At 46.0% G+C, this 19,715-nt stretch overlaps 1 protein-coding gene across 2 annotated transcripts in view; it reads left to right on the forward strand.

The window, feature by feature from the left end:
- The first annotated feature begins 16,790 nt into the window (after positions 1–16,790).
- The window catches only part of LOC119406822 (uncharacterized), an 8,743-nt gene continuing 5,818 nt past the window's right edge, over positions 16,791–19,715 (forward strand). The window contains exons 1-2 of one of the 2 annotated variants that reach the window (XM_049419943.1): positions 16,791–17,027; positions 17,121–17,236. In XM_049419943.1, the coding sequence (XP_049275900.1) occupies positions 16,850–17,027; positions 17,121–17,236 (294 nt within the window). In that variant the 5' untranslated portion in view covers positions 16,791–16,849. Of the gene's footprint in view, positions 17,237–19,715 lie in introns of both variants that reach the window. The other variant, XM_049419942.1, reaches the window with a different exon arrangement.

Here is a 19,715-nt window from a genome sequence, read left to right on the forward strand (position 1 = left end):
GGCCAGAAAATGATGTCGAGACTTCACAAATGGCAACGCAAATGTGCTCGACGAAGAGCGGATCGGCAGGCCCAGAATCCAGACCAATGAAACTGTTCAAGTGGACCGGGAATTGCGATTAGATCGACGACGGACAGTTAGTGGTCTGTCGGATGAATTTCCTCTTGTCGGCCGCACTACAAATGGCACGATTGTAACGGAAAAGCTAGGATATGGAGTATGCAAGGTCGGTAATTAAAAGGGTATTCAGAAGGGGGAGAAATGCTCGGGGGAGACGAGGGGATTGCGGATCATGTGACCGCGACGTCACGGATTAGCGAGTGGGCGTGACCCCCCCCCCCCGCGCCTCTTCGGGGGATACGGGGACCTTTTCCCCGAAAGGACAAACGTTCCCCCTGCGGTGGGGGATATGGCGGAATTTCGGGCTCTTGTTTGGCCACATTGTTGCACTTGCTCCTGCAGAGAGCGGCAGCGGCTGTACAGTCTGCAGCCGCATGGTCGTCTGCAGCTCGTCGTCAGCAGCTCGTCAAACGGGTGGTGCAAGCCACTAGAGTAGTCTAGTAACACTGGTCTCCCCCTCCGTTCGCCTCGTCCGTGTGAGTGGGGTGCATTTGTGGAGACTTCTCCTCGCGAGCTGACGTCACTAGGCTCCGCCTTTATCCCCCGAGCATTTCTCCCCCGTCTGAATACCCCTTAAAATGCGTACCGACCAACTCAAACAGCTAAGGATTCCCAGGCGGGGAACTTCAATGCAGAGGGACTAAAGAAACGGTGCAGCGGTACGAAACGGGCTTAGAAGTTAACTGTGATTATGTAGAAAAATTAAGTAGGTTTCTACTGAACTAATCCCGCCAATAAAAATTTTTACTTACGAATATTTATTTTATGGGGACCAAGGGCCCTCACTTTTTGAATAGCCCTCGTACAATACACAACATAACTTAGATGTTGTTTCAAGCAGCGGGAACAAACAAACAAATCGCGCTACAAATGCAATCGCATGAAAGTTCAATATTCAACGCCGAGCGCGGCGGCTTCGCTCGGCGATGCATCATCTGTTCTATCGCGACGTTTCCAGACTTTGCCGGGCGTTTGTTCTGAGACTACCGAGACTGAAGTCCCTACATTTTTCCGAGGGAAAAATCTAGGGACTTTAGGTGCACTCATATGTCTTCGTAACTCGCCGCGGCTACAGGACGGTGCCGCGAGGAGCTTTTTGCCATCGATAAATCTGTTTCGGCCTCCGAAAGCGCAGCACCCGCCCATGGCGATGAAAGGCGCCCTTGCAATCAAATTTACGTCGCAACACTACGTGCACGGCGCAGCATCTACGTGCGACACATGCGCTCTGCGCGCTGGCGGAGAATGTAAACAAATAGCGCACGACACAATAGAACGCGAATGTAAACAAACAAGCTCTGCGCGTGATTAGCGGCGCGGCGTCATCGGAGAGGGCAAAGGAGGGAGAAAAGAGAGGGGGCGCTTTCTTGAAAGTATGTCGCCCCTGTTACAAATGTACCAGGGGTTTTAGAGCAGCTTAGAGCGGCTTAGGTAGCATATACCGTCAGCTGGGATGGTTGCGGCACCTGGCAGAGCAGATGTCAACCATGCGCTTCTTTCTACGAGTATTTCTACGTGGCCACCCAAGCCAAGGATCAGGGTCGTCTCCAAAATTGTTTCTGTTGTAGCTACAAGATTCTGCATATTTTTGCATTTGTTGTTGTGTGTTGTTCATACGGGAAAAATATAACACGCAGGCAGGAAGTTCAATGTGAAATGTCCGGAATAAGCAAATGAAAACAATAAATTCCGGAAACTGACAGGGAGAGAGGGGGAAGACATGTCAGAGGAAGGAATTTTCTGAATAACGTTTAGTAGTGCTTCCACTGGGGCTAGTTGGTATGACATTGCGAAGTGAAACGATGTGCTGCCAGTGGCGTACCAACTCGTTCGCGAGTGGGGGGGGGGGGGCTGGCATATATATATATATATATATATATATATATATATATATATATATATATATATATATATATATATATATATATATATATATATATATTCGAATGAGGAGTGCTCAACGCAGGCGAGTCGCCTGAATAAACTTGCATGGCATAATAGAACAAGACCTCGTTTCTGTTCTGTTGGTTTTTGGAATACGAGGCAATGATTAAGAAGAACGAGACAGGGAAATAGACACAACGCCTGTTCACTAGGCCGGCTGTTCTATTCTGCTCGCTTCGTCGTTCTCTTCTTCGCCCCAGCCGATCTCGCGCCCGTGCCCGAGCGCCGCTGTCTTCTTTACAATAATATATATATATATATATATATATATATATATATATATATATATATATATATATATATATATATATATATATATATATATATATATATATATATACCGGGTGTCCCAGCTATCTTTAGCCAAGGGTTAAAAAATACAATATTAGAGGCAGGCGAGTAAAATCAGTTGCAAATTGCTGAGAGCCACCTTGCGCGCTACAGACAATTTTTTGTTTTGTAATTAACTAATTTGCTAAATATTGACTTTAGGCAAGAAACCCTGCTTGCAAAGTTCGAGAGCATCCTCAAAAACCCCAACCCCAGCGCGCTCCTTTCTCAAACGCGGCCGCTGCAGCGAAAGAAGTGACCTTCGTACGCTCTGTGACTTCAGCGCGGACCTCGCGGGGAAAGCACAAGACATACAGCCCCCCCCCCCTTCACCACCCCCTTCTTTCCTCGAGATAAGCGCACGTAGGCAACCATGCCCTGTAGGGCGAAGAGCAACGGCGTTCGCAGGAACGGGACGACGATCTTTAAAGCGCGCCACACGCGCGCACATCGCGCCATCTATGTGGCAACTGAGACAGCATGCTGAAATACATGGTGTATATAAATAGCTCGCCGTTAGCAGGCTGAAAGACGGTGCTGTCGTGGCCTAACGTCTAACGCGGCGGGCTGCAAAGCGAGAGGTCGCCCGTTCGATTCCGCGCGTCGGAAAGTATTTCTGAATTAGTTTTCTTTGTGGCTTTTCTATATTACATACTTGTATGTATACAAAGTGTATGTATAGGTGAACAAGGGACCCGAAGCGGCCCCGAAACGTCAATATATGTTTGTTGTTCCTTGAACAAGGCGAGTGCCTGTTTTATTTCCTCCAATATACATATACGGTGAATGACGGCGACGGACATTTTCCAGCCGAGACTGTCCATATAACTGCTATCGCAATAAAACTTAACGGTGTCTGAATCTAGCGCAACCGATGGTGCACTTACACAATCGCGGCCCGTTATCTCATTCATGAAGAACGCTTCAATCACTTCTCTCTTTTTTCTGTTATTTCCCACATGTGCTAGCTTCTTTGCCTTCTGAAAACATGGTGTGCACTTACAGTTAGAACAGTGTGCTGCTAAATTGCCAGAAATCGTCAGCTTACCTACCAAATTTTCATGCTGCCGCAGCCTTTTGTTAAGGCCGGTTTGGTCGACGTATGTCTTGCCACCATGTAAGAGGGATTTCATAAACTACTCCAGTTGAGCACTCGACATATTTATGCTTATGCTGCTTTAACTCGCACGTTTTCCGCGACACCTTCCCATCATTTGCTTTCTTGCACAGTCCGCGCAGTTTGTACGGAGCTGAAAAAATTACTTTCAACCCGTTACTTCTCCTGTTTTTTTGAGCCCATGTGATACCCCATGTATGTATACGGAATGACAGCCATCTTTTCTTTTTGTATTATTTGCTGTCTTCTTTGTCCGGTTTTGCTTTGCCACAAATATCTGAAAGCACCTTTTCGCAGACCGAGTCGATTAGCGTCTTTGGGCATCCGCATTTCAGAAGTTTCGTGACCTGCAGCATAGCAAGTGCGCTATCTTTCGCGTGCTCACAAGATTTTTTGATTGCCTGCCCTACACACGAAGTTACTATCCCTCTCTTGACCACCTTTGAGTGTCCGGATTCGTAGGGCAAAAGTCCCTTCTCTGACCTAGTTTTGTATTCCCAGCACGTGCATGCAGTGTCTCGCAAATAGTACAGTACAAATCTAAGAACTGTAGAATTGCCATTATCCGGAAGTTCAATCGTGAATTGCAAACCTTTGTGCGTCTCGCGAAATAGGTCCAACACTTCTTCGGCATTTATAGCATTAAATTGATCATAACTGAAACAGATAAAGAAGTCGTCTACATATCTGAAGCATCTGACGGCCCCCAATAGCCCCAATGCGTTCGCAAGCTTCCTATTTCCTTTCCTAAGAAAGATATCCGACAAAACGGGTGCAACATTCGATCCGATGTATATCCCTGCTTTTTGCGGCGCGTAAATGTATCCTTGGAAGCAAACAAACAAGGATCTCAGGTACAGTTTTAAAACTTCAAGAAAGTCTCTAAGGGCTAACACCGCTTTGAAACTGTGTGCAAACTTGTACTGCAAAATCAACTTGCAAATGTATGGCGTCCAATGTTACAAGGATAGAATTTTTTGCTGATAGGGTGATTTTATATGTCTCGAAGAAAATTATTTGTGTCCTTTACAATGGCGAAAATGTCCCTGTAGACAGATTGATAAACGGGTCAGCGTAGCGTTAAAATTTGCTTGTAGTGTTTGCACCAGAAATGATCGGGTGGCCTGGGTTACCGTGCTTGTGAATCTTCGGAAGCAATTATGAAATCTACCAGCCGTGGAAAGAAGCGGTAAATGTAATCGTAACAGCGAAGCTGTTTAAGCTTTTCGTTTCACGTGACCAGAACAATAAGCTGTGTCTAGCACGTGCAACGCAGTAACTCGGCCAGCGCGCGCTCTTCGTCTTATAGGATTCAATATAAATAAAGACAGTTTACTCTTGGCGACTTACATTCGATAAATTAGGATAGTTATATAGTACATTTTTCTGTACCACTTAGTAATTTGGCGAATAATAAGGCCTGTGGCCAGCACACCCATCGAGGATGCTGTTATGACCATTAATGTCAGCAGATGTGCGATGCCAGGCAGGGTTGCCACTGACTTTCGAGTAAATGTCGCCAAACGACGAGCACAAAGTCGCCAAAAGTCGCCATTTTTTACAAATTTCGCCAAAAATGTCGCCATTCTAGATATGTGCGGCATATCCTAGTAATAAGAATTTCCACTTATGTATAGTCCCGTGGAATACAGTGTCATTCAAAGCCCTTAAAATATATTGACGTTTCTAAATGCCAGTCGCATCGCCCGCTTCACCATGGGAGTGCTTGGTACACCTGGTTTTCCGACTAGCCGCAAGATGTTTGCGGTGGCGCAAGCATAAATGGATAAAACACTCATGATATCCTTCCATCCCTGTCCGCTCGTTTCAAAGGTAAAAGTGTGGTAAACCTTAAGCGAAAACCGTGAAGGCGTGTTTGTAGACAGCTTTACATCCCCTTATATGAAAAAAAAAAGGATTAACAGGCTCATTGAAAGTAGTAAGACAGAATTCTTACATGTACCGTTCATTAGTGAGTCTTATACCCTTCAGTTTGAACTAATATATGATAGCGGACGCCACTAGCACTATCCCTTTCCTATAGTCACTTATATCCATGGGCGTCGGCAGGGTGGTGCAAAAGGGGCATTTGCCCACCTTAAGCCACGGCAGGACTTGCCCCCCCCCCCCCCCACTCAAGCTACACCAACACTCCCCCTACCCCTCCCACCCACAGCCGCGATGCAGCACGTGTTCATCCCCCCAAGACAAAATCCTGCCGATGCCCATGCTTATATCTACCCGCGTCAATCCGATGCGTTATAATTGAACAGGTAGACAGTGTAAAATGTTATATAGCACTTGTTTTCATTGCACACCCTCACCGAGTACAGTAGAAAATGCCTGAATAAATAATTTTTTACTGCACAAACATCCTCGTATCCGCCAATCTTCGCTATACGAGCTCAGTTAGGGGATACTGCAGCAGTGAATAAGTCGCCAAGCTATTCAGAGCAGTTGGAGCTTTGGCGGAACAAATGGCCGGAACACACGACCAACCCGTCATCTAGCCCCTTCAGAAGCGTCATAGTGCCGCTCATTCGTTGGGAAGACACCAGCTTAGGATGCATAACTCAGTGGAGACCTAAGCCGAAAATCGCCGAAAATTCGCCATGTCGCCATTCATAATTTTAGGTCGCCACGGGCATCTCAAATTCGCCAATTTGGCGAAAAGTAGCCACCATTGGCAACCCTGATGCCAGGCCACGGGAACTAGTCACTGGAACGGGAAAAGTACCGCGTTCGTTTTCCCTTCGCCGCCCTGCCCTTTCGGCGGCTTCGCCACATAAATGGTCCAGCTCGCTCGCCTCGCTAGCGTCTCCCGGCCTCCGACGCACAGCGCTTTGAAGGGCGATTGCTTTTAATTGCTTTTATAGCCTCAGAAAAGCGAGCAGGAACATTTCGAAATCCCGTATCGTTTTGACACTTCATCGCAAGCTTGTCGAGGCATCGAAGAAGGCCTGGGTGCTGCGCTTTTGGGTGCAGCAACCGGCGGGAAACGGGCAAAGCTCTTTTTGTTATTCCCAGCGTGAAAAAGGATGCCAAGCGATGGGCTGTGTAGCTGCGCAGAATACGGCGCGAAAAATTTGTTCCCATGATTGATACCCGCCTTTGTGAGGCAAGCGTTTCATTGAGAATGCGCAAATGTTGTTTCGGGGAATGTTTGCGTCTCCGCTGCACTAGTGCGGCTTGCTTCGCGTGGTTGCCGCAGAAGGTTCATGCACAATAACATTGCCGGGCAGTTCTTACCTATGTTTGGCGTAAAATTGACGCCTTTGGGCTCACATATAACGATCAGTGCGCCATGAAAACTGACTGCTACAGATTGTTATTGCGTGACGAGACTGTATGACGAACATAAATAACAGTGTTTACCATGAAAATAATGGCACGCATGTCACGTAAGACATGATTGAGTACATGCCCAGCCCATCGTGCACTCGCGGCCGGTTCGCTGGCTTGATATGCACGAAGATCGGTATTGCGTGACGTGACTGTATGACAAACATAAATAACAGGTGGTAACACGAAAATAATGGCACGCATGTCATGTAAGGCATGATTTGCATGCCATGCCCATGGTGCACCCCCGGCCGGTTCGCTGGATTGATATGCACCAAGATTGGTAGCGCGTGACGTCACTATATAATTGTGCCTCTTGTGTCAACCCGGCAGATCCCACGCATTGTGGGAATCAATCTAATGCGAAGCAGCCAGCAAAGAGCTGCATTATCGCCTTGTTCGTCTTTGAGGCAGATGAAGTAATTCATGTCATGACACCTAGTTCGCTATATATCGCATATTTGTCATGCATGCATGTAGAACCTGGTATATACAACGTATGACGTGCAATTTATGTTCGTCACGCACACATGTCATACCAAATTTGGTATACACCTAGTTAACAAAACGGCCAGAAGCGCACAAAGACAGTGTAATGTAAACCATGCTGTACATGTCACGCATGTGATGATTTTCACGTTACCACCTGTCATTCATGTTCGTCACACAGTCACCTCGCGCTATACCAATTTTGATGTATATCAAGCTACTGAACCGGCCGCGAGCGCACCATTAGCGTGGCAAATAAGTGATGCTGTACATGACATGCAAGTCATGATTTTCATGTTACCACCTGTCACTAACGTTCGTCATACAGAAATATCTCGTTATATCAATTTTGGTATACATGCATTTCAATAAACGACCGCGAGCGCACCGAGACCATGTCATGTAAATCATGTTTTACATTTTATATGCCTGCCATGATTTGCACGTTATGAGCATCAACTTATGTTCATCATACACTCTTGTGACACCATATCAATTTTCGTGTGTATCAAGCTAGTGAAGCGGCCGCGAGCGCACCATGAGCGTGACATGTAACTCGTGCCGTACATGGCTTACATGCCAAGATTTTCATGTTACCACCTGTAGTTTATATTCGTCATACAGTCATGTTATGCCAAACAAAATTGGTATACACCCATTAACGAAACGGCCAGGAGAGGCCGTTTCGAAACGGCGCAGTTCGCATTTCTTTATCGCGTTAATACGCGTGCGCGTGTAGGCAAGTGAAAACTGCCGCTATTTCTTTCCTAATCAGTTAGAGAACAACGGTATGCTTCATTCGGGGCTGCAAAAGCGCACTCAATGCGTGAAACATGCGTTACTCCGCGTGAAACCAACACCGCGCCGCCGCAGCTTCGGCCGCGCTGGACCAAATATGGCGGCGGGCAGGACGGTCGCGGTACTTCTTTAACGGGAACTAACTTCCGCGATAAAGTTGGCAGTGCCAGGTAGATGCCAGGTAGACCTTGCGTAGCCTTCGAGGAACAGACACAGCAAAGTTCTCCGAGACCCAGTCGATGGCGGCTCTTGAGGCCCGCAAGAAGTCGTCGCCTAGAAGGATTCCTTCGTGAGGTAACCGGGGAACAACGACAGACAGTCATGCTGCAGTGTTTGGTCATCAACTGTCACCACAGCTCTGACTTGACCCAAAATTTACAGATGATGGCCGCTTGCTGCTACCAAACGCAGGGACGAAGGCCCAATGCTTAGGTTCAGTTTTACAGCGAAAGCTGTTATGAGATCATTTCACCGGCCGTTTTTGGTGCCGTAGTTGTCCGCCGCCGCCGGTGTCCGTAACCAGTATCGCTCGAAATAAGAAAAAAAAACTAAATAAGAAAAAAATGCCAGGATGGAACGAGGTTCGAGCCTGGGCCCTCTGCGTGGGAGCCCAGTATTCAACCTCTGAGCCATGCCGGTGCTTGAAGCTGCTTTGCAAAAAGGTCCTATACAGGCTTCATGTCGGGAAGGAACCACATTAGCATATGCAATATAGCGTGGTAAAAGAGTAGAATAAGCACCAAGCGTCGCACAACGCGAATTCTGTAACCAGGCGTCACACAATGCGAATTGCGCAACGAGTAGGTTGTTGAATGCTTCCAACCCATTACAAAGAGCTCTGCCATAATTCTTCATCGTCATCACGCACAGCATCAACAAAGTGCGCATAATGCCTTACATGCGTTTAGCAGGTACCACGGCTGTCTGTAGAATGAAGAAAAATGTCACAGTGCCTACTGCCCTACTTCTCAAAAATTACAATGATTTATAGCGTAGTGGGTTCCTCGCAAGTGCACTTTTGTTGGTTGCCAAGGAAGCCCATAAGGCACCCATGATCCATTTCCTCAGGGTCTCAATAAAGTCAATTCTCTCTCTCTCTCGCTCTACGTTTCTCCGGTTAACGTATGTTATAAAGCGTGGTGGGACAGTTAAATAAAGACCGGGCGTCACACAATATGCATTACGTAACTAGTGGGTCGTTTAAAGCTTCCAACCCATTACAAAGGGCGCAACCATAACTATTCATCGTTATCAACCGCCGCATCAACAAACTGCACATAATCGCTTACATATGGTACCTCGCTTCTCCGCAGAACAACGAATAATGTCGTGCTGGGTGCTTCCCAACTTCCCAAAAATTACGCTTTGTGGCGCAGTGGGTACGTTGCTAATGTACCTGTATTAGTAGCCACAGGAGAGTTTATAACGCGCTCTAGAAATGCCGCTCTTCCAGCTTTCGCTGTGACTGTGCTGCGCTTTCCGCGCAGGCCTGGCGTTTTTTATAGTGCTGCCGTAATCAAACTTTTGACAGCTCCAGAGTCCAAGATTCCTTCAATCGTTTTCCGTTGATGGTGACAGGAACGCAAAAGGTACCCGCTTCTGTAGCACACGACACCCGCTCAATTACTGATGACTGCTCGCGGGCATTGGCGTCACCAGCTGTTCGTTTCCTCGCTGTTTTGGACTAGAAGGCTCAAACTCTTCCTGCCACTTCAGAAATTCTGCAGTTAGGGGCAGACGACACTGTGTGAAAAATTGGCCACTTCTGGAGCACAGTTTACTAATTCTGGAGGCGTTTGCTTGTGTTCTTTAAAAAACGCACGTCGCTGAACGAGTCCACGACAGAGGCGGGTTCCGCTTTGTATTTTCTTTTTTAGGCGCGTCTCTCTGGGCCACTTGATCCTCTGAAGAACCGCTCGACTCTATGCTATCCGTGCGCGGACGATGGTGCATGCTTCTGAGGCGAACGCTTTTCGTTAACGCGGCATTCAGCGGTGTGGATAGACTCGTGTTCTTCCGCAACCACAATCTGAACGCCTTCCTCATCTGGTCAAAGCACAGAAAGGAACTTATCATATGATCTAGCTGCCTAAATGTCTTGTAAAAAACATATATGGCTGATCCCTCTGTCATAGGAATCGGTATAACACGAAAGTGAAACGTGTCTTCACAGACGTAGTTAAGCGTTTGTTGCGCATTCTTTCGCCCCAAGGGCGAAGGAATGAATGCTACAGCAACAAATTGTAATGTCACGCGAAGAACGGCAAGCAGCTCGAAACTTGCAACGCGCTGCTCAAGCAGAAATGACGCACGGAACGAACATACACAGGATGATGAGAGCGAAATGTCACATTTGTTACTTATTTCTGCGTGAGCACCGCGCTCCTTTTGCAAAAGCGGCCGCTGCAGTGAGCCAAGTGACCTTCGTGCTCTCAACGCGATGTACAAACTACCGCGATCACGAGATAAGCGCACGCACAAGCGACCACACCCTGTAGACGCGGGCGCTCGTCGCAACGGCGACGACCTTTCAAGCGCGCTTCGAGCCCTTCGCGCCATCTCGCAAGTGATAACGAAAACACGCTGTAACACCATTATCTGAGTACCGCCACAAGCAAATGGTGTATATAAATAACTCGCCGTTAGCAGTGCGAAGAACGTGCCGTCCGTGGCCGAATGGTTTCGCGCTGCGCGCTGCGGAGCGAGGGGTCGTAAGCTCGATTCCTGGTGACGGAACTTTTAAATGCGAAGCATTTCTTAGCGAACTTCTGCGACTTTGAGCGTATCTATCTATCTATCTATCTATCTATCTATCTATCTATCTATCTATCTATCTATCTATCTATCTAGCCGCCTACGACTTTGTGCTCTGCTGGCCGTTTCGTTAATCGTATGTATACCAAAATTGGTATGGCATAACATGACTGTATTACGAACATAAATGACAGGTCATAACATGAAAATCATGACACGCATGTCATGAACACCATGATTTACATTCCACGGCCTCGGGGCTCTGGCAGCCGTTCCGTTAATTGCATATATACTAAAATTGGCATGGCGTGACAAGAGTTCATGACGAACATAATGACAGGTCCTAACGTCCAAATCATGACACGCATGTCATGTGCAGCATGATTTACATGACATGTTCTCGGGGCGCTAGCGGCCGTTTAAATGAATGGATATATACGAAAACTCATTCCTGTATGACATTCCTGTATGAGTCGAGTCGAGTCGAAAAAACTTTATTGCAAGGGAATTCAGGACCGCCCAGGCCCCCTGGGTCCCCGCGCGACCCCACCACACTCAAACGTTCATGTCTAATAAGTCCATGACGTTGGCAGCCCGGCGGGCGGCGATCTTCTGCCTTGCCGGGTCCGTGGAGCGTAGCGAGGTCTCCCAGTCCTCCCAGGTCACGAACATAACTGACCCGACGTGGTAACATGAAAATCATGATATGATTTACATGCTACACTCATGGCACACTCGCGGCCGTTTCGCTAGATTGATATATACACCAAAATTGACATTGCGCGATGTGACTGTATGAAGAACATGAATAACAGGTGCTAACATGAAAACCATGACATGCATGTCATGTATATGTCATGATTTACATGCCACGCTCATGGTGCATTGGCGGCCGTTTCGCTAGCTTGATATAAACCAAAATTGGCATTGCGCAACGCGACTGTATGAGGAACGTAAATGAGAGTGGTAACATGAAAATCATGACATGTACGACATGATTTACAAGCCACGCTCATGGTGCGCTCGCGGACGCTTCGCTAGATTTATATACACCAAAATTGCTATTGCGCGATGTGACTGTATGAAGAACATGAATAATAGCTGGTAACATGAAAACCATGGCATGCGTGTCATGATTTACATGCTACACTCATAGGGCATTCGCGGCCGTTTCGCTAGCTTGATATACACCGAAATTGGTATTGCGCGACGCGACTGTACGACGAACGTAAATGAGAGGTGCTAACATGAAAAGCATGAAATGCATGTCATGATTTACGTGCCACGCTCATGGGGCATTCGCGGCCGTTTGGCTAGATTGATATACACCAAAATTGGTACTACGCGACGCGACTGTATGACGAACGTAAATGAGAGGTGGTAATATGAAAATCATGACATGCAAGTCATGTACGACATGATTTACATGGCACGCTCATGGTGCGCTCCCGGCCGTTTCGCTCGCTTAATATACGCCAAAATTGGTGTTGCGCGACGTCACTGCATGACAAATATAAATGGCAAAAATCACATGATATGCATATCATTTACGGCATGACTGACATGCCATGCTCACGGTGCGCTCGCGGCCGTTTCTCTAGATTGATATACACCAGAATTGGTATTGCGCGATGTGACTGTATGAAGAACACGAATAAGAGCTGGTAACATGAAAACCATAACATGCATGTCATGATTTACATGTCATGCTCATGGTCCATTCGCGGCAGTTTCGATAGCTTGATATACACCAAAAATTGGTATTGCGGGACCCGACTTTATGACGAACGTAAGTTACAGGTGGTAACATGAAAACCATGACATGCATGTCATGTACACGACCTCCTCTTTAGAGGAGGTCGTGGTCATGTATGACATGATTTACATCCCAGACTCATGGCGCACTCGCGGCCATTTCGCTCGTTTGATACACACCAAAATTGGTATTGCGCGATGTGACTGCATGACGAACATAAATGACCGGTCCTAACATGCGAATGACGTTATATGCATGTCATGTGCGGTATGATTTACATGACACTGTCATGGTGCGCTTCCGGCCGTTTTGTTAACTGGATATATACCAAAAAAGTGTATGGCATGACACGAGTGCGTGATGAACATAAATGACAGGTCATGCATTGTATATACCAGAATATACGTTTCATAAGCATGGTATATACCAGATTGTGCATGCATTGCAAACATGCAATATATGGTAAACTAGATGTCATGGCATGAATGATTTCTTTTGGCTCAAAGACAAACAAGGCGATGTATGCAGCTCTTTGCTGGCTGCTTCGCATTACATCGATTCCCACAGTGCGTGGGATCTGCCGCATGTTTTGTTTTTTTTTTGCCCACTGTTATTCTTTATATTTTACAACGTCATATCCGTGACGGAAATACGTCAGTGGAGCCGTGGTGGACCCCGGCATAAAACACTTTCGTGTTAAAAATGCTTCTTTGCCTTAGGTGACAGCATAGCCATGATCACTTCACACTTCTCTTGTTGCAGTACAGGATAATTGCATTGTTCCATGAGGTCCAACTTCCTGTATGCGAAGTCTGTACAAGACTCTCCAGCGCGTTGCATTGCTCCGAACATTCGCTGCTTAGACGTTACATCGCAATCCATGTTTAACGTCGGCGGAACATGCATGTCAGCCCAAGTAGTGATATCAGCCACCTTTGTGTGGTGACCCATGCATGTAAAGTCTTTAGCTGGGGGCCTCGAAATAATGAACGGTATGGCGACCTCGTCAGGAACGCTGAAGGTTCTGAACCAATAGTCGATTGGTGAAACCAGGCGTTAAGATCTTTCTCGAGATGCGGTAAGGAGCTCACCGCGAAACTTGAAAGTCGATCGCGAGCGTCTTCACCGTTAGACATGTATATCGCATTATCACTTGTGGCTTTGCTTTGTTGATTTCGCGCGCCGCGTTTAATTTTCATCGACGAGCTGCTCTCCTCTGCACTCGTGCTTGATTGAGCGTCAGAATATTCATGCGTTTTTGACTCCAAGCGCTCGATGCTTTCTACAAATAAATGGCGCAAGTAGGTTGCAAAAGAAGTCGTGACTAGCAAAAATTCTGATAGAGGTCTGTATCAGTCTGATACAGTTTCCTATCAGTTGTACCAGTCTTGTATAAGACCGATACAAAGCCCTATCAGTTCTGATAGACATCCGTATCAGTCTGATACAGTTTCTTGTCAGTGTTACCAGTCTTGTATCAGACTGATACAAGGTCTTACCAGTGCTAACAGTTTTTCAATCAGTCTGATTGGCCATTTCTATGGTGTATATTAGTCTATAGGTTTTTAGTCTTTTGTTGGTTTATGGGATCTTCATAAAATGCAGTAGTGTCATTTTAACAGTTACTCTTTTTTTTAAACACACTGGTCACATATATATGATTGGTCATTTCTGCATGCATACTGGTGTATCAGTGTTTTCTATTGAACACTTGGCGACCATCGTATGACATATTACCATCATTCAATGAGTGCCACTGGTAGCTTTTGAATGCGTAGAATAATGATGTATAATGCTTCATGGTGGTGTTAAGCATAATGAACACACTGAGCTTTGCAAAGCAGGTTTCAGGCTAGATGAACATCTCTTATTCTATGTACAAATGGGGTTGCAGGTGCCAGATAGCAACACAGTTTATTCTGACATTCAGGTATCTTAAGAATTTTAAGACACTAGGTATACAAAACTTATCACAGAGCAGTACAAACACAACTTAAAACAACAATACAAACAAAACTTCTCATCACACAGCAGTACAAACACAACTTAAAACAACAATGCAAACAAAACTTCTCATCACACAGCAATACCAACATAACTTTTAAATTTTTAGCTTATAGGGCCAGTAAATATCCCAGGACACTAAACTTCATATTTAGAGTACAATTGTGTCCTAGTGTGAAATGAGCATGCTAATGCAATAATTTTTTGAAACGGTGCAGAGTTGAAAGCCTCGGTGTCTGGGTGCTGCGGTTTCTTGCTTTCACGACCCAAGCTAGCCCTAGCTGCCTCCCCCACATAGTGCTTTGCCTTTAATGATGAGGCACTACATCTGTGCCATAATCCATACTGGATGAAATCCTTTAAAGGGGGGATGAACCGCTTTTCCAAGTAATAATTGAATGACCTCAGGGTCGAAGTTTATTGCCTCGCAAATCCACTGCCACAAAAATTTCAAAGTGAGCGGAATTACAAGGGTTTGTTGTGCACTTTAAGCGCTTTCTCTTTTCTCTCGGCCATCCCGACAAGGTGCGTTGGAAGCTATAGGGAGGAATGGCACTGAGGAAATACGTTATGTCAGCACACATCATGACCTAGAGCATGTTTGATGAAGCACGACTGTTTTTTCCTGTTGCAGTTCCCATGCACGAGTGTGACTATGTAATGTTAGCAGATTATGGACAGCAGTGCCAGCAGTGCCAGTACCCTGTGGCAAGCAGCACATCTGATCAAAACGCCGCTCTTGATTTATGTTGGCTATAGGCCAATATCTATCTGTTGCTATCTGTTGTTTTACACCATACAGCAGGCATCCGAAAGTCCGAAGAAAGTGAGCACAGGCATCTATATATATGAAAAGAGGGCACCTGAGAAATTCGCAACATCGCATTCCGCTTTTCAAACTCTCCTTGCCGTGCACAGCTGCAAGATTTGGGTGAGATGTTTATAGCAGCGTCTGTTATCCACAGGATGTCTTTTCACCAAGGGCTGGTACAGACCTGTTTAATACTTGCATGTAATCTTGCCAAGATTTATGAACATCAAAAAGCATGTACTTATAAAGGCCAAAGCATTTGACCGCAAAAAACACAAGAAACTGCCTACTATAGTAAAAGTTCAATTGTGAAGAGAACAGCGATAGAAATGGTCAAGAAAAGTCAACTTTTGATTGCCCTACCATGTGAAACTCAAATTAGACTGACTACATTTGTCACTGACACCCAGTAATCAGTCTCTTTCAAACAAGTTTGGTACATCAGCAACATAGCAAACTCGTCCAACTTTCACGTGCACGCACACTCTGTCCACATCCTCCGGTAGAAGAACAACTTTTTTTCGCTATCACCAGGTGCATAACTGAGACTTCGTGGGTCGCTCATACTTGCATCGTAGCGAGCCGAATCTGCAGTTTGGTCGGAATCGCTTGAGAGCGAACTCTCCTCGAAGTCGTACGTGTCGTCGGGATCAGGATTTCCATCGCTGTCACCGTGCATCACTGAGACTTCGAGTGTCGAACGCCGCTACTCCAGAACCACCATTACCAGCTAAAGACTGAGGAATGTTCTTGCTAGAGCGTGGCTGGCTGGCAGATTGCGCCTCCACCGCTTTTTGATATAGGCTCGTTGACCGAGGTACTACATAATGCGATCCAGGCTCCAAATAGCGCTTCCTTCTTTTTGATCGAGGCTGTGGTTGAGCTGAATCCATCTTTCGTCGAACTGAACGCGAACTTCAAATAGCGCGCTTCATGGAGTCCACGCAAAGTGAGGCCGCGATGAACAATCTAAGCGGGTCCAAGATGCATAGACCGAGGCTTCACATTCACACCCTGCTTGCCGTGCCTTGAAGATGGTGCGCGGCGCGGAAACGACGATACACTATGATGTAACATCTGGCCATTATGATGATGATGCGACCAACGGACCAACGCGAGCGACACCAGGCTAGCCACCCTAACCAGGCGACACTATGTTCATTGTTGTTTATTTTTTATTTACGGTGAGTTAAAAAAAAATTACCGTGTAAACTTGTAAAAACATGAAGCAAATTTTTTTAGTTTCTTAAAAACGAAATTGCATTTTGTTGAGACCCACAAATGGTACCGCCATCGTCATGAACAGCGCGTTGGTACGTACGTACGTTTTTGCTGTGTGTGTTGCTGAGTGGTAGCGCGCGTCCATGTGCATTTCTTCGGCGGCATGTTCGCGTACGTTCGTTTCCGCGACGACAACGAAAAGCGAATCATCCCAGTGGCTGCATGTAAACACCTCAAGCCGAACGATACGAGCGATTTTAATCCTCGCAAATGGTACAAAGTCTTCTGGAAAGATGAAACACACTGCGACCACTACCACGCTCAAGTGATTAGGCTTTACGGTAAGTGCATGACCGCCTCTTTGTTTTCCAAATACAAAAACAAAGATGAGGAAGCAGTCATTCTGAAATTATCCACTCGTCATGTTTTTTTAGCTACCGAGGACGATGCAAGGAAGGCTACCGAAAAACGAACTTCCAGTCCGCAAAGACCTGGCAGCGACTCCTCCTATAGCTGCAGTTCAAATGAAGTGGATGGATCGTTTGAAGAAGTAAGTGCAGTCAGTTGCAAACGCTCACATTGCAGCTGATGTGCTACATTGCGGCCTAATTATTACCGACAGCCAATTTTGATCTGCACGTGGTGCCGTATCACACATGGTGCAGCGATGCCTTGATCAATGCCTCCTACGAGGCATTGCTCTGATATACCCCCCATTGGAGATATATCAGAACATCGCTGCTCCACTACCGCACGGACGTCGGTGCGGTCGTATTTGCTATTGCAGGTGGGGGTAAAGTTGCAATATGCCGAAGAGCTATTTATTTTATTCTTATATCTTTGTATGAGCGCAGCCTATAGTAATTTTTTCTGTACAAGTCACTGGTTCAGAATTATTTTTGCTAGCGCGGATGGGAGAGCTGACACAGACAAGCGCTTTGTCCGAGTCAGCCCTCTCTCTTCGTGCATTCGTGTTCATTCCCGCGCTGTTGAAATTTCCTTCAAGACGCAAATACGCCCTGTTTTAGTTGCGAACAAGCTATAAGCTGTGAAATTATAATGTTGGGTTAATTGTCTATGCACTTGCAGGAAACGCAGCGTCAAGCTGCTGTTTAAACAGAAAATGAAGGATGTGAGCAGCCATTTAAGAAGAAGCAGCGAGACCTCCTGTTGGTGATGCTGAGGGAGGAAAAAAGACCGAGAAAGAACTTCTCAAAGAAGAAGTGAATATGCTGAGGCCGAAATTCAAAACTCTTGGACCGAATAAGAATGCTCGAAAAGGCCCTATGCAGCAAAATTTTCAAAACAGGTTTGATTATTATTTCCTTATAAACTATTGTCATGCAGTGCTGCTAGTGTTGTATACATCAGTAAGCTGCACTTTTCTTATAGCGTACAATTTTGCTGAAAGCAGAATGCAATGTAAGCTCATATATCATACGTAGAAGTGATGCGGGCATGTTTTCTAATCACTTGTAAGTATGCTTCTCCATGCGGTCACAGCATGGTGCTCATATTAAAGAACACCAGATGGTCAAAATTTCTTGAGCCCTCCACTGTGGCGTCCCCCGTATCACATCATGGTTTTGAAATGTGACACCCAACCTATTATTGTACTTTCATAGCATATATCTCAACTGCATGCTCTATTTTACGTTATTTGGCCTTGCACAACCCTGGTCTCTCTTCAGTCTGAGACCTAGGAAGCTACTGTGACAATTAAGGGTGCGATTAACTTTCTTTTGCTGCATACGTTTCTGCATACACTTTTTTATTGCAGAAAAAAACCTCGTTCTGTGCGAGGGCTGCAGCCGCAGCCAGAACAACAAGTTGCGCCTTTGCCATCGTCATGTGCTGCCACGGTGCAGCTGCCACGCACCACCACCATGCAGCCGCCGCGGCACCGCTACCGTGCAGCCACTGCGCACCACCACTAGCGACCCGGGCAGCCCTGAAGTGGGCCCACACAAGTGCGAGGGAGGCCGATTACGTGCCCACTGACGGAGAAGTATTGTAAAACTCTAGTGTGCTTTGTCTTAAAGATATAATGGTTTGCTGTAATGAGAAAATGTGCATTGACATATTGTTGTGTGCACATCATCTTTAACTTGTTTTATAGGTGCATCTGGGCAAAGGGATCACCATTCCTGAGGGCCTGTACAGCCGCCTCATGAGCACAAAAAGCGAAACCCGCTTTGTTCGTGAGGCGGGCCGTTGCCATTTATTCAACGGCAGGCTTGGTTGGGCGGAGTGTAATTGGAACAGCCTCTAACCGGACAAAGGAGAGGCAAAACCTCCCTGGATAAAGAAAATCGCTGTGCTTTCTGGTAAGTAAAATTTCCCAGTCTGACTGGAGTTTATGAAAGTAGTTGGCTGCATTTTTGTGCATAATAGTAAGATCAGCCAAGATTCCACTGCCAACTTGTGTTATAACTACTTACTAAGGCTTCAAGCCTCGTATTTTGTCTACTGGAGCTGGACACTTATGCAAGTATCAACAAACTAATTAAAAAAAAAACAGACTGATAGCACGTCGTATTTATTTCCTTGTCATATTAACTCCTCTGTTTCGAGTGCATATAATTGTCACCTAACAAGTGCCCATAATTGCTTTGTTTTTGATCATGCAGATTTCTTCAACCATTTTTTGAAAAAGCAATTTTCCAATTGGAGAGGTCGAGCAAAAGAAGAAGATACTATATAAGGCGCTCGCAACAAAATTAACGATTTGATGAAATCAAAGATTAAGAAGTCAATGGAACATCAAATAAAAGATTTTGTTGATTTCTGTGTTCATCTGTGTCCCTGCTTGCTCTAATGCAGTGGCCCACCTGCCAGTTCGGCTAGGCACCGATTCACTTGTGGGCTTAGTATGCAGTAGAATGGTACTAGACTGGTACACCCATAGACTGATACCACCTATAGACTGGTGCACCCATAGACTGATACACCTATAGACTGGTGCACCCATAGACTGATACACCTATACACTGGTACACCTATAGACCGTCCACCTATAGACTGATACA

This window comes from Rhipicephalus sanguineus, chromosome 10 (assembly GCF_013339695.2).
Source record: "Rhipicephalus sanguineus isolate Rsan-2018 chromosome 10, BIME_Rsan_1.4, whole genome shotgun sequence".
Lineage (NCBI taxonomy): Eukaryota > Metazoa > Arthropoda > Arachnida > Ixodida > Ixodidae > Rhipicephalus > Rhipicephalus sanguineus.